The 16,471-nt window shown below is 38.0% G+C and overlaps 1 protein-coding gene across 2 annotated transcripts in view; it reads left to right on the top strand.

The window, feature by feature from the left end:
- The window catches only part of UQCC1 (ubiquinol-cytochrome c reductase complex assembly factor 1), a 50,397-nt gene extending 35,097 nt beyond the window's left edge, over window positions 1-15,300 (top strand). For both annotated transcript variants that reach the window (XM_082325794.1, XM_082325793.1), the window contains 3 exons: window positions 9,688-9,765; window positions 11,202-11,315; window positions 14,070-15,300. In XM_082325794.1, coding sequence (XP_082181920.1) covers window positions 9,688-9,765; window positions 11,202-11,315; window positions 14,070-14,204 — 327 coding nt within the window. In that variant the 3' untranslated portion in view covers window positions 14,205-15,300. The remainder of the gene's footprint in view (window positions 1-9,687; window positions 9,766-11,201; window positions 11,316-14,069) is intronic.
- Window positions 15,301-16,471: the final 1,171 nt, after the last annotated feature.

Genomic DNA, 16,471 nt, shown 5'->3' with positions numbered 1-16,471 from the left:
CACTCATATGTCTTCCGAAAACGGCTGCAAGGATCATCTCTCTGGCTTGTTGCTCACAATGGCGTTACATCTCCTGACTGACTCCAGTAGTGGTTTTTTTTTTTGCTTCAGTAGCCTGTAGTATGTACTGGGGGAGTGGGTTGGCAATCTGCCACTGCTGGCAGTCTGGATCGGCTTCTCCTGCGAGCGGCTCTGTGGCACCGTAATTGTTGAACTCCTTCAAAGGCCATCCTTAAATTCTGTTGCAGACACAATGTCTTCATGTTTACAATGCACATACTACAGTGCCTTGTAGCCTGGCTAGGCAAGTGTGTTGCAAATGTCTGTATTTTCCTGTTAGAACTGTTTATTTTGTTACTTCATTTTTCTGACTTCTCTGGCCCGTTTTATCCATTTATAAAACTGGCAGCTCCATGAAGCCCTTATGCTCGCTTTCATGCTTGCTTGCTTCTTTGATTTCTTTTACTACTTTAGTATAAGCAACGGCATATGATGCTTTTGTACATGTCTAGGCAAACTGATATGGTTTTCTCTTTTCCATTCTGGTTTGGGAATCTCAATAGATTGTTTCTGTTCCCTTGTCTGTCCTCAGTTGTTGTGTCTTCCTCTTCTGTTTCTGGTCATACACAGCACTTGCTATATCTCTATTGGTATTAACTAGTTAATTATCATTACACTTCTGTAAGAACTTGAATGTTGTTGTTTCCATATTCAAAGGGCAGGAAATAATGCAAAAAGTTAAAAGATTTGACCAAAATACCAGCGTATCTGATCTTCAAGATCTCTATTTGATGCTAGCAAAACATACATCATGTTGATTTTCAAGTTAGTCAGATGGCCTTGTGGCCACAAGAATGACTGCACATAAAAAGGGATATTCAGCTAGTGGTATGGATATCATGGATGGAACATGGGGTCAATACAGTCTTGGTATATGTGAAATGAGCAATACTGGTCTGAATTGGTTTTCAGATGGCTTGGGCATGGATTCCATAACTCCGAATATATTTGGTAGGTAACAGAAGGCTGGCAGACCAGTGGTTTTAGGGGGTGTCACCTGAACTATACAGTCATTTGTCTCATTCGTGCTGAAAGTGCTAGCAATTCCATCTAGTTGTAGATGCTATTTGAAGACTTCATTTTTTAAAAGTCAGGAAATGGCAGAGACCCTGTAATTGATGGAAGCCCGTGGCTAAAGCCCCAGAGGACAGAGCTATATACTGAGGAGCTTGAAAATAATGTGTCTCGTTGAGAGCATCCTAAATTTGCCCTTTTTTATTGCCTGTTTTATTATGTACTTGCAAGAGGGAAGATGGCCCATATGTAGGTTTAATCTGTGTTATTCAGGAAACAGAGTGTAAGGAAATTTTTGGCTTCTTAAAATCCTTACCGTGCTTTTAGGATCTTCTGGAAGTTTATTTATTCACAGCAGCATCAAGTCTGAATGAAATACAGAAGTAAGATGGAAAACTCACAGTATCTTACAGCTTTTTCATGGTTTGCTTTCCTCCTTTGCCTTTTACTTGAGGGCAGAACTAGGGTAGAGAAATAATTTTTGTTCGCTTCTGAAAGGTTACAGTAATAAAGAAACTCTTGTTAACATCAGAGTATATGGCAGGCAGGAGTTTTCACAGTCTGGCATTGTTTGTTTTACCAGCAATTTGGAACCTTCTGCACTCTTAAAATATTGGCAAGAAAATATTTAACTGTTAACTATTCTGTGGCATGCGTGTGTTTGAAGCCCTGGGGAGGAGGAGTGCTTGGGGAAATCAGGTTTTTCTCAGCTTATGATTGAAACCAGAAGGTGCAGAATATTGGTAGAAGGTGAAAGCAGTGTGACTTCAAATTAGAATTTTACCCAAATGTTGAACTGACAGGAGAATGTCAAACAGGTCACGTATGAACAGGGCTGTGCTAGGAAATAGTGGGAAGTCTGATGGGGCAAACACAAATAAGCCAGTCTGCTAGGCACTACAAAAATGAATTTGAAAGTGAGATAGTAAGAGTGAGTATTTGCATTTGTCCTGGCCTCAGTCACTGGATAAAGGTTGTAGCAGTACTAGCTGTTAGCATCAAGGATTAGGCTTGTTAATGGCTTACTAATTGTATGGACTCTAGCAATTGTCACTCCATTTTGAAATGAAATATTTTTTTTTTTGTGGAGAGTTTTTTAGGAGAGGAGATGTGGCTTGCTTTTTTGGAGATGAGATGGGTGACTTGCTGTTCCTATCCAATAGAAACTTGTTCTGGTCCCGAATTCTTGGAGAAAGAATGTTAGTTTAATTATTTTTTCCCCTAGGGGAGGATGATCTGTTTGGTATGAGCAGGATCATTCCTGCTCTTATTTCTACATAAAATGTAGCCTCTTCCCGTGAGGTTACTAAAAGCTATGGTAAAGGTGGCAATTTTTTTTAATTGCACTAGCATATTTCAGGTGAAATTCCTATCAAGTCAGCAAAGTGACCTGATGACTGGTATCCAGTATCATCTAATGAGCTGTGGCTGTCTTGCTGCGTCAGGGAAGGAAGAGATACACAGGCAGAAGAAATACCAGTCAATATCTGCAAAGATCAGCAAAAAATGAACAAAACTGAACTTACTCAGAAGTCCTTCTTCTAATGTCAGATGAAGATCCAGTGTACTATTTCTAGCAATGACCAGAGATATTTAGGAAAAAGTATAAGAAACAGAACTGTGTATCAGTATTTCTTCTGGTGTTCTCTCTTGGCATTCACTATCAAGTAATATGAGAGTTGCATGGGGACAGTCATATTTAGTATCTACTAACAGAAATCCTCTATGAATATGCAGTCCCTTTTTTACCCCTTCTGTATTTTTTGCTCTTTGAAGTCCTGTGGCAATGATTTCTGCCACTTAATTGTGTTGCATGAGAAAGTACCTTTATTTTATTTTTAAAGTGTTATTTGGTCATTTCATCAGCTTATTTTCTACATCTTTTTATGAGAAACAGTGATCAGTAATTCCTTGTTTACCTGCTCAATACCACTCATGATTTTACCTCTCCATCATCTTCCTCCTCATTTCTTCCTGAATTAACTAGTGTTTCCTCATATGTCTAATTGCCTTGGTCTTTTGTCTGTGTTTGCTATTTCTTTTAGGTCTGTTCTGAGATGAAAAGGTAGTAAATATGTGCAGCATTTTATATGTGGGCACACTATGGATTTATGGCAGAATAGACTTCCTCTTTTGTTCTATATTCCTTTCATAATAATTCCTAAAATGTAGTTGTCTTTTTCTTCACTATTGAATTGTTGAACTGAAATTTTTTTGAGATTTCTCCACAAAATCTCTTTAAGATCCATTTCTGGAATTGTAGCTGATAAATGTGTGCACACTGTTATATAAATTTTATGATTTTTTTTTTTTTTTTACACCTACTGCTAGTACCTTTGTCAGCAGTGAATATTACTGGTCATAATTATCTGTGATTGTTATTTTCCTTTATTATTGTATTTTCTACTAATTTGTACTTCCTTGGTTCTGCTGAAATACTTCTCAAAATGGATGCCACTTTTCATGGTTCTGCAGCCCTATTAAATGTTATCTAATACATTTCATTTAGTTTAGAACTTTATGATCCCAGGGATTTTGTTGCTCTTGATTTTTATTAAGTTATCTTAAGTCTTTTTCTATGGGCAGATCATATCACATGGAATATGATGGAGTCTCAGAATCCTGAGTGCTGTGAGAAGGTGATGGAGCAATATGTATTCACTGTCTCATCCAGTGAAAAAACTGGACCACCAGTTGAAACTAGCAGGAGCCAGTTTCAGAAGAAACAAACAGGAGGTGGTGGTTCTCATCATGGGTAGTAGATCAGGGTACTCCTTGCTGAAGCATGTTGTGGATGCAGAAAGTTTACTGGACAAGTTGCTTGACATAGAGACCTTTTGAAGGTTACTATATAAACAAATATCAAGGGCTGAGAATTGTCCTGAGCTGAAATTGGTTGGGAGAATACTTGGAGGAAGCATATATCAGCTCGTAGTGTTTTTACTTTTCTCAGTGTATCTGGCTACTGTTGAAGGCAAGATACCACATTAGGTGGACCCTTGGTCTGATCCAGTACAGTGTTTCTTGTGTGTGACTCTTTCTGACAGTTACTGACATTTGTCTCAGTAAAGAGATAGAGTTTTACAGGATCTCTGTAAGTGCTCATGGTGAATCTCTACCTTAATAATTTTACTTCTACTACTGTCTTCTCCAAGTGCCTCTTTTAAACTTGGTTAAGTAACTTCCTTTCAGTTTATCAGACTGAATTCTAGATTCTGGTGTGTTCAGAAACACGTTCATGATCAGTTTTAGGCTTTTAGCAAATAGTTTTTTAAAAGAGGCATTACAGGAAAAGCCCTCTACAACTGCTTGCCTTTGCAGAGAATCAGCACAACTAGACAGAGAACACAGCAATTTGACCTCTTTTCCCTGATCTTTCTCTTGAGAGGTTGTCAGTGAGCTCTGCCAGCCACGTGCTACAGAGAAAAAGGAATTCGGAATAAGCCCCCATACATTTAATACAGTTAGGATTGTACTGTGATCTACTCTGCATCTTTAACTGTTACCATGGCAGTTTCCAAATTAATAGACTGCAAGATAGAAACATACCTCATTTTCTTGATACTAGACAGCTGGGGATGACCATCTGGTTTTGCTGAAATATGTAGATAATGTTGTATAACTTGCTTTTCTATGCTTGAAATAAACATGCTCTAAGGAGCGTTAAGTGATGATTATGCCATTGTTATGAAGGTAGCAGAGCATGCAAAAGTCTTTTTTCATTAACATGTTTTTATGGATTGAAGATTTTGGCAGGAACTCATTCTGATACAATCTAACATTTAGTTTTTGTCTAAGTTAATACAATATTGCAGTAGGTTGTCACTGAACATTGAAGAAGGCTTTAAAGACTATTCTCTGAAGTTAATTATCTACTGAGGTGCATTACAAAATTACTTTTAATTAGAAAATTAAAGAATTTATCAGAAAAGTTAATATTTTACAGTATATGGGGACTCACAGCTGTAGCTAATTACAAGTCAGTAAGCATGTTTGCAGACAAAGTAACAGAGCGGTTAATAAAAGACTCAAAAAATGAAGATTGGAAAAATAATTTCTGCAATATCTTTGTCATTTCACAACTATGTGAGATTGCCTGAAGGAACCGGCCTTTTTGGCCCCTTGCTACAGAGGTATTTTTAATCTGTTTTATTAATTTAATCTTTTTGATCCTACCTACAGTCTCAGTCATTTTCAAAATTACTGTCCTACAAGTAATAGCTATGTTATTGGAGAAAATAAAAGGGCTGTATGAAGGTTTTCCCATTTAATGTCATGTGCGTTTATTAAAAGGGCAGCAAACACTTTAAAAGCCCATATATAACTATATGTGGTTATATATTATTTATAACTGATGTAAACTATATAAAATAAGTCATTCTTTCCAAATGCAACTTGAGAGAAGGTGCATAAAAAAGCCTAAATGTTTGAGGAGTGACATTTTTTTAATCATGAAAGATTTGTCCTGTATCTCCTTCAGGAACTTCTGCCAATATTGAATGCTCCAGTAATCAAAAGTGTCAATAGGAGTTGATTGATGTTTATGGCAGTGTGGCTAACAGAAGTCCCCAGAGTAGACTCAGTCATAACAACAAAAGTGTACTCATACCTGCGTAACTTGTTTTGCACAAGAGATGGATTAATTTTTACTGTATCAGCATAAAACACTACTTTGCTATTACAACTTTGACCACTCCATAGGAGTGCGCTGATGATGTAGTATATCAGTGTACTTAGTGTAAACATTACCTTAAAGAGCCTATTCTTGGTTTGTAAAGATGACTATGCTAACACATCTACTGTGTACAGGTACAGGAGCAAATACATTGTACAGAAGAGGCTTTTTATTCTAGCAGGAATGGTATAATGAGAATAAGGGGGTGGAAACTTAAGCCAGAAAATTCAAATATGAAATGAAATACACATGTTGAACTGTGAGGGTGATATGCTTTAGCCAAACACAACTTTACTGAGCTTAGTACAGAGGGAACTCAGTGAAATGTAATGGTCTGTGATATGCAGAGGGTCAGGTTCTATGATCTAATCATTTCTTCTGGCTGAAATCTCTTCATAAAAAAATCTAGTTCAACCATAATTTATGGCCTAAAGAGAGGAATTGCTGCATGAAATTCAATGACTAGTGCTTGTACAAGGTGCAGTTAGAAGTGTCCCTTCTGGCTTTATAGTCTATGGACGGATTAATGTGTTAAAGTAGCTTATGGGTGCAACACATGCTGGCAAAAGCCATAACAGAAAGGAAGTCCTGTTAAAGTGCTTTCAAATAGTGTAGCCCGTGGACATCACAGTGATGTCTACACTAGCGTTTAGTGTGATCTGACAGGAACACATTTGTTGAGTGAAACAGTTGATGATCCAGCATCCCTGCTCCACGGGGATGATCTTTACCTTGCTCTGGTTCTAGGCTGATCCCGTGGGCTGAATGCCTCTTCGCGGGTAGAGCACATTAGAGCACATTTTCCAGTCTGTGCATGCTGAGACTTCTCTGCAGTGTAAACCAAAGCATGGTAAGTGGGGGTGAAGAGAAGCTTCATTACGAAAGAATGCTCTCAATCCAACAAAAGACATTAATATGGACTAATCCTACAGCAGCTTTCACTTTAAAAACTGTGCCCATACATAAGATATTTTCATACATGTCCAGCATATACAATAAAGCAGTGTGCTCTTATTTTCTTAGACATCTTGTTAGAATACAAAACCTTAACTGAGACTTGATATTGTCTTATATAGCAGTAAGCCTCACCAGCTGGCTGTTGAATGATGCGTATTGAACTCGTTGAGGCTGAAGATGAGGTTTCTTACTGTAATATAATAATGAAAATGCAATAACCTTATACTGTAGTTGTCTTGCAGGCAGAATGTGGGATCATGGAGTCTTTCAATGAAAAGTTGTGACGTGTAGTAGGAAGATACGTTAGCTGTACGTTTTCTTTTTTTACGGGTCTTGTGAATGTGAGAGAAGTACCAAAAATGTATTCTTTGTTTTGAACTAAGATAGTTCTGTGTGTCAATTTAGGTGATGGTATATAAATTTATTCTGGTGATAGCTCTGCAATGGGTTGTTCCAAAGAAGGCAAAGGGGCTAAGTCCCTAGAAGAGCTCCAGATATTACTGGGTTTTTTTCTTTTTATTAGCAATTACTCACTTGGAATTGCCTAGCCGTTTTTCTTCTTAATAGCAAACTGTGGAAGAGTCAGCAGAATCATGACCAACCAGATCATGAAACTTGCCAGTGGTAAGAACATGTACAAGCTTAAAAAGAGGAAGCGTTTCCAACAAACAGTGATTTGGATTTACTCATTTTTCTTGTTTTATAAAGAAGGATTTTTTCCTACAATGTTTGTACTTAACCAATGCTGGTTGTATTCTTCAGAAACTGCAATATTCCTTTAAATGTAATTTTATTGCCCAAGATACAGCTCCATCCCCAAAGTCATATTTTGTATTTTAAACTGTTTGTCTTTTAAGATGTATTTATTGCCATGTTTGTTTAACTTGGTTATCTCCTTCATCAATCTATTTCTTGCTAACTTAAAGCTGCTGCTCTTTGTTTTTAGTATAGAAGGCTGCTTCCCTGGGGATGTATAGTCCAGGACTTGTCTCTGTAATGGGACTATTTGTTTTCTTTGCCCCTTGCAGTTGCCTGCTGTAACATTTGTAGTATGTGTTAAGTAATCCTTGAGGTAACATTTTTATTATGTCATAAAAAGTGCGTGGCAAATATATAATAACTCATGGAATTTGTTTGTTTAAAATGGAAGGATAATTTATTGAGTGTGTTACATGAGACCTGCTCCCCCTTATTAGAGCTGTAGAAGTGCAGCTTATTTAGAAGTATGTTCTATTGAGAAAAACCACGATCTCTGACATGCATAGAAAGTTTGAGCATGGTTGGGTAGAAATGACATCATAGTTTATGTACTCAATAAAAATTTAATTAAGTCATTACAGAAGTTGCAGTCATCATTTAACCCTCTGATTTCTTATGTTTAGTTCTTTTTTTAAACATTCAGTAATAACCAGTCTCCAAATCTTGATAGCCTATAAAATATCTGCATGAATTTTAATAGTTTATATTCATGGAAAATTATGAGTAACTGACATAAAAGGAATTTTCCTTGTGTTTGCACTATATGCATTTCTATAAAAATCCACAGATGAAAAAAGATAGTGGTTTAATGGAAGAATATTTGAACTGGTGATTTGCTAGTGCGGCAAAAACTAATTCATATTTTGATAGAAAAACTGCTGCATAATTACCAAGGTGAGTACTCTTAAGGATACTAAGAAAGTATTTAGGGCATGTGGTTCACACTGTCATAAGTATTAAGATTTTAGATATATGAGTTTTCACCGCTCTTTAGCCTTGTGATAAGCTGTACCTCAAAGACAGCCACACTTACTCTGTAGTACAACTGATGTCCTACCCTGTATTCCTGTTTGCAGTTTCTTTTTTGTAAAACCTGTCTTCAAGGTGCAGTCTCATACATAAGTGTTCTGCTAGTATGCAAGTATGAAGATAATTATTCTTGTCATTTATACTTACGTTGTATGTGAGATCTGTAGAAAAGAAATGCTTAGTATCTCTTAGATCTCTCATGAGAGTCAATAAAGAAGCAGCTTTACCAATTGAAGTGTAGCTTAGCCCTCAGGAGAGGAACTGTTTGTTAAATCATTTTGTTGATAGAAGTAAAAAGTACAGGCAAAAGGAATAGACAGTTTGTATGAGGGAGATGCACATGAGGTATTTCAGCCATCACTCTGGACCTAGCAGTTGGTCTCTTTTGGTTCCATCTTAAGCTCACATGGGGTCAGTTCTGCAAGCCAATGAGTGGCTTATACCAAACCAGCAAATATTTAAGCAACTGTTCAATTTAGTTAAAAGTTAGTGTGGAACTTGGACTGAGTCACACTTACAGTATAGGGGGAAGTAGCTGGATCATCACAACCTCTGAAAGAAATTTAGTCATAGTCAAAAACTAGTAAATCTGAGCTTCTAGTGAGATGCTGTAGAAACAATTCATGTGATTCCTGAATGAGAAAGTCAATATTGACAAGTAAGTTAGGAGTAGTGGTAGGGACGGTGCCTCTATCTTTAGCATTACAGTACTTTTACTGTAATACCACATCCAGATCTGGAGTCCATGCTCTAGAAAAAAAGTTGAAAAACCCCGGAGTTTCTAAAAGAGCTGTGTGAATGAATCAAGGTCTGGAAAACCTGCTTAATAGTTAAAATACAGAGGAGTCTTCATTATCTTAGCCTATGCTGCCACTGAAAGGACAGTCTTGCCTTCACGCTTTCCCCAGCTGCTTTTTTTTTCTTCACTCGTAGCTATCTGTCAGGCTGAGGATTTTTCTGCCATTCATATATTCTGAGTAACACTGACTTTCATTTGTGTACAGAATTAACGGAGCTGTATTGCCTGTTGTTCTAAAATATCTGACTGCACTAACATCATTACTTAGAGCCAAATCCTAACCTATGGGCCAAGAGAGTGTTTCTTCTTTGCCTACTCAGAGTGAAACTGATAATATTTTCTCGTCACGTCGTCTTTAGAGCCTATACAGATGGTTTTCTGGTTTATTTTTCAGATTAACTCTGTTGTTCTAAAGGAAGATTTGAGAAGTATGGTAGAAAATTTCTACGCAGCTCTATTTGGATATGATGAGGTAAGAAGGATGTTTTCAGAGAATGTGCAAGAACAAATAGACTGTCTAATTCATGAACACAGAATACTCCAGATGGGTAAAACATTTGCCGTACATATCTTTGGAGAAATGTTACGTTATGGAAGCAGACTTCTTAGTTATATGCCTTGAATTAAAGCGCTTTTAAGAAGAAAGAAAGCACACAGCATATTGATTTAAACCATGGGACATGGAAGGAGGGATGTTCTTTGCACTGCTTCAACGTCACTGCTTGACCATCAATAAATCACTTCCTCCCTCTGAATCCCATTGTACTCAGCTATACTTTGAAAGCAAAGAGGGTATTTATAGGGAGTCTATGTGAGAGGGTATTTATAGGAAATGTCTAATAATATGGGGAGGCAAAAGCACCACTGTGCACAAGTGTCTGCAGGACTTTCAAGAAGAAAATACTTCATCTCTTCTAGTAATTATTTTTTTGCTCTAGTGGGTGTTGCTCTTCAGATGCTCTTCTTATTCACATGGTGATACTATATTTGCACAATGATTTGCATTATTAATATCTTGTAAATGTAAACTTCACAGAGTTGTGGACAGTGTTATGCATGCAAGTCTTTAATCCAGTTTTAAGTATAGCCAGGATGTGTCTGCTTGTGTCTGTCTGTCTGTTTTTTTTTTCTTTTCTCTTTTTTGTTGACACACTTTTTGGAAACAAAATGTCTAGTTAAATTAAAGACAAATGTTGACCTTTTTTATTTTTAACTGAATATTTTAAAATCCTCTCTTGTCTTCGGCAAATGTGTCTGCAGAAGACAGGAGTTATAAGACTATGGTGATAACACCACATAATCTAAAAAGACAATAAAAGTGGGAGAGAATTTAGACAAAAAGCGCTCATGGATGTGATTCTTGTATAAGCCAAATTTAATATTAGATGTAACTGGAAAAGTCTAGATAGTTCTTGATGATGAGAACTTCTCTTTTTCTCATGTAGATTGAAAAACAGAAAAGCAAAGCAAAATAGCAAAGTCCTGACTACATTTCTGCAACATTGTGTTAAATATCCTTTAATTTTTCTTTTCTAAGTGTCATGGGCTTCACATAATTCTGTGAGGTGGTGCTGTCTTCTCTGTAAGGCCGAAATTTTTACGGTAAAGATTTCATAACATAGAAATGCAATTATTGGCTCCTACATTAAGAATACCCTGACCCAGTTTTTTTCCAAATTAACTTGCCAGAATATTTGTTACAGGATGCTCTGTAAATTAATTTAAGGCCAGGATTGTTTTTCCATTCTGGGAAAGAGTGATGTTGATGCCTTTTCATATGTACAGTCCATAGCAGCTGTGGGCTTTGAGACAGCTAATATTGTCAGTTGCCAAGTAGAGTAATGTAGTTGTCTTGTGTTCAGACCCTCTTCGTGTGCGGTTTTTAATCCCCCTCTGTACTTCATTTAGGGAATCTTGTCTGATGATCATGTTCTGGCAGCAGCTCTTTGGAGAAACCTTTTTAACAGGAACTGTGAGGACCCTCGGCATCTGGAGTTACTCGTAGAATATGTGCGCAAACAGGTACACTACAGCTCATAGCACGACTTGTCTTCATTCTCTTGTTTAGAATATTATATATTTATTTTTATTCCTTGCATACTGTGTAGCTCAGTTCTCCTCATAAATATAATTGATCTTTATTTTCAGTGATTATTTTCAAGGAGAAAAAGGTACAAATATAAAAAATGGCTGATATTTATTGCAGTTTGATGAAAAATGGCTGCAGAGAAATTCACAGAATATTGAAAGCAATCCTGCTCAATTTTTCTGGACCTGTGCTATGGAGGGGTTTGACAAAATGTGTCAGAAACGGGCTGCAACTTGTTGTAGAATTATAATTGATGTTGCAGAGTTGGGATCCTTTTCATAATGAAATAGCACACAGAGCTTGAAAGTCTGCTGATGATCTTTGTGGGAAAGAAGTAAAAGGTTTTGTTTTCCAGAATTATTCCTGTTTCTTTCAGTTATTACCTGGAGGAAACAATATTAAGTAGTGTATGTCGTCTCAACCCTTAGGAGGTTTGTGAACCAGGTTTCTGGGAAATCTTGGTAGGATATAGTCCCGGTGGGTACCAAAGACAGAAAAGCGGTGAGAGAAGTTCTGGAGGAAGAGTGTAGGCTATGGGACAGGGAATTGAAGACCAGAACCTCCACAACAGCATTCTCTGTAATGTTTTCAATACTATATTCAGGACCAGGTGGAGTTTTGGAGAGACAGTATTTTGGTTTGTGTCTGAGAAAATAGTATGGGAAGTAAAGGGCTGAACCTTGTAAGGGACTGAGGACACTTTTGGAATGCTAGAGGGCTTCTCAGCAGGGACAGACTTAATTTAATGCTTAAGGTTGTTGATGCTTAACACCAGTGAGGCTGTAGGAAAGTTTAAAACTGAAGATTGGCAGGGAGCAAACACATTTAAAAAGTATGTAATTTGGGAGAATATGCTGCCAAGTGGGGAACTGGTTGCACTCCTGTATATTCAAGTAAAGGATAGGACAGAAGCTATCAGCCGTTGAATAGGAAACGGTGATCACACAGATCAATGTGGCACATTGGGGAAGAATCAGCACAGCTTCTATGAAGACAGGTCATTCCTGTAGACAACTCTAAAGTGGTGCACTTAAGAAAAATAGTCTGAGCTTTATATATATATATTGATGAGCGCTAAACTGTCTGTTACCACACAGGAATGAATCCTTGAGATTATAATTGTATTATCAAAATGTCAGCTCAGCACTCTGTAGTGTTTAAAAAAAGTAAAACAAATGCTCAAAACTACTAAGGAAGGAATAGAGAATAAAATAGTGTTGTCCTGCCACTTTTTAAATCCATGGTACCCTTGTGTTCTTGAATAATGTGTATGGTTTGGGTTCCAACCATTAAGAAGGATAAAAACTGAACTGAAGAAGGCTCAGAGAAGAGTGGTGAGGATGACAGGAAACAGCTCCTTTATTAGCAATGAGTAGGATCCCCTGCCTGAAAAACAGCTGAGAAAGAATATGAGCCAGCTCTGGGAAATCTTGAAGGCATATGAAAGGTGAGCAAGGAAAAGCTGTTCACTGATACAAGAACCTGGGGACATAACATTGCCACAGGTTATTTGGGATGCTCCAATTGCACATGGGTTCCAAAGCCACTGGCAAGGTTTATGGAAGAGAAGTCTGTCCGGGGCTATTAAATCCACAACAACCACTTCAGGCTCAAAATCCCTGAACTAACAAATTTTGAGGGAGGGAGAATAAACAAGGAAAATAACATTGTATGCATACGTTGTACGTAACTCCTCCTGGGGAATCTGCTGTTGATGACTGTCAGAAACAGGATATTGTGCTTAGGTGGCTCTTCGGTCTGACTCTCTGTGGCCATTGTGTATTCTTTCCTCTGTTGAGAAACTCCTTGTCAAATTATCTTTTGTTTCCAGTAAGCATTGTATATGAGATCTTTCCCACAATTTCTTGCTGATCCTGTCTTTAACAGTGGCTATTAGTGGATGCCAGAGAATAATATAGTAACAGGGCAAGCATGTGTAGTATTTCCCTGGGCAGCTCTCCTAGCAATCTGCATTCAAAGACTTCCTGAGCCAGAGCTGGTGGTTTTGTCTTTTACTGACCCTTGATGGACTTTTTTCTTCCCCCGCCCCGTGTTTACAGTGGGCTGTGGCAGCAAGTTAACCCTATGTTGTGTGATGAATTTTTTAATCTGTTTTTTATTTATTTTGCTTACATTGCACCTTAAATTTTCATGTGATTCCAAGTATTTCTTGTATTGCAAGAATGAGCGTTCATTCCATGTTCACCTCCTCCAGCTCGTGTGCTTTTGTGTTACAAACCTCGGGTGTTCCCTGCTGGTCAGGCTTCTTTTCTCTAGTGAAAAGCCTTGGTCTATGTGAATCCATTTTTATGAGAGAACTCCATGTAGATGATGGTACTAGCAGTGTGTCATCTGAATTAACTGCCAGGAAGATAAAATGACTCACGGTAGCTTTGCATGGCTCTTCTTTGTCCTGTTGCGAAACTTTTCAGAGGAAGCATTAGCTAGGGTGTTAGTAGAAGACTTTATGCAGTTAACTCCAGTGGATCTGCAGATACTTCTCTCCTAGCCTTTCCATGATGCTTAAGCAGTCCTAAATTATCTTTTTAGGTCTACCTCACACAAATGGCAAAGTATGGTAAAATCTCCCTGTTCTACTTTCTTTCTGGAAAGCAGCATGTTTGCATAGCCCTTGAGGAACTTGAATGGGTGATGGGACACCTTGCACTAATGTCCTGTCCTTGCAGGTGCAGCACCTGGACACGCTGAGTGGGGAGGACCTGCTACTGACGGGCGAGGTGAGCTGGCGGCCGCTTGTGGAGAGCAACGCCCACAGCATCCTCAAGCCCCTTTCCCCTGTTTACAATGACGAAGGACTCTGAGAGTGCCAGCGCCTGAGATTTCTATCAATTTGTCAGATCAGCTTGGGAAGCATGCCTGAAATTGAACTGGGCTGAGGCTGTGGGGTCAGGAGGGAAAATCTGCTGTTGAAAAGAAAATATTTAATTAGATATCCTATCCGTGGTGACTCAGTTGCAAATTGGACAGCCATACTCTTCTGAATATTCACCCACAAATAAATGCTAGTTGGTTTGAGAACCTCTGTCCTTTTTATGGCACTGAGTGGTCCTTGCTGACAAATTGGAAGACCTACCTTCTGTCTTTAGGGAAACCAGATATTTTACCATGACTTAGAGTTACTCAAGAAGACATTTCTGTTCTTTGCCTCATTTGGAGAGCTGCTACATATAGACACAATGGCGTTCCTCTGCTCACTGAATGGTTGTGAATGGAAATCTGAGCTTTGCATATTAGATGTTAATGTATTTTAAAAGCCTGATATCAAGATGGAATGGTCCATTTTTGCTTTATTGGAGTTAAGAATTGCTTTAACAAATTCAGAAGGGTTTTCTGTGAAAATCCTTTTTAGGAACTTTCTGCTCTGTTGCACAAGGATAGAAGGATGCAAAGAATAATGCACAGTCCTCAGTAATCCTCTGTGACTCTAGCCATTTTAATGAGAATAAAGTCCAAAACGTGGCTGGGCTGTCACTAAAAGCTGCCTCAGAGTACTTGGTCTTGGTACTCAGTCTGCCTTGCTGATAATTCCATATTCTTCTTAGAGTTGTGGTCTATGAATTTCTTTATGAAAAGAACATCCCTGTTTCTATCCATGGCTCTTAATGGGACAGGACTATGCTATCCTCCATCCTCCAAAGCAGTGGTCCAGGGCTTTTTAACAAGACCTGTCAACCCCAGTGAAAACTTTTTATGGCTGTGCAGGCAAATTACACCAACGTAGTAATTACGGGAGCAAGACTTCGCTGATTAAATCAGTAGAGGCTAAGGTGTACTGCGTAGGTGGATGGTTCACAAGGCTGTTTCCAGGTCAGTGACAAAAACAGTTTTAATTTCTCTCCTTTCTAAAATCCTAGTCAATAATAAATGTCAGTCTGGGTAAAATTGATGTGTATGTGTTTTCTGTGCCATGTGTGCTTTTGATAAGAATAAGCCCTATAATATCAGGACTTATTCCTAATAAAACTATTAAACAGAAGTCGAAGGTGATAATCCTTAATTTGTGAATCCTTAATCTGGTGAAAGTGTGACTGTGCCTGGCTGTGACTGTTCTTCTGAAGTTTCTTTCTTCATATTGTGTATTTTGGGGAATATTTGACATCCCTTTTCTGTGTAAAGATCAGTGGGATGCAGAATATAGGCTCCCAAACACTAGCTTGCATTTTTTTTTTTTAATCTTCTCTTAGGGAGCCTTCTGTGTATAAAAAAGGCATTTTGTTATTTTTTTTCCAAGGCGAACTTCCTCAGTTTAACTTGTTATAAAATGAGTCATGTAAAGAAACCCTCTATGTGTGAGGTGTATCCCTTCTCTGTGAAAACATTACAGACCAAACAACTTGCTTGCAGTTTATTTAAGATGCTTTTGTTGAAAGCTGAGCTAAGCAGAGAAACCTCTTATGTGTGAAGTATTATACAGTGTGTGTGAGATAATAACACCTTGTAATTCATTACAGCTGGCTTGTATTTACATAAAAGAAGGCTGAGCTGTGTAGGAATTTGCTGATTAATTTATTTTTAATGAGAGTGAAGTATACCAAGTACCAAAATAAACTTTACTTTGTGTATCTTACTGCTCCTGAAATAGGTGGAAAAATTAATGGTAGATATTTTGGCTCAAAGCTACATACGTTAATTCATATACAAAACAGTCATTTAAACTTTAACCCCTTTCCTGCTATGTAATTTAAACCTGGACTCATGTTATCCATGCCATGGGAACACAGGAGTGGGAGTACACCACCATCCAACATAGTGCTGCGCACAGGTCAGAGATCATGTAGTGTCTGTGGTGCTGATGCCGTGAAGCCACGAATCTAGTAAAATTCATGGGACCGTTAGTCTGGAGATGACAATGCCTTTTCTACTCTGAATATGGGACACCCATGCAGTCAAAATTGAACCTTTTCCTGTGTTTATGGACAGGAGGCTCCAGAAATCATGGTGCCAGATTGTGGTCATTGGCATCTGCTTTTGCACTTTTTATTAATATGAGAATAAAGACCTATAATCATGGCTCTCTGCTAGTTCCATAAAATGCCTTCAACCACCCTGCTGTTACAGAGCTGAGCCA

Source organism: Platalea leucorodia (genome assembly GCF_965183815.1).
Source record: "Platalea leucorodia genome assembly, chromosome: 13".
NCBI classification, from domain to species: domain Eukaryota; kingdom Metazoa; phylum Chordata; class Aves; order Pelecaniformes; family Threskiornithidae; genus Platalea; species Platalea leucorodia.
The sequence above is the reverse complement of the archived record's forward strand: the minus strand, read 5'-3'. Positions and strand labels throughout refer to the sequence as shown.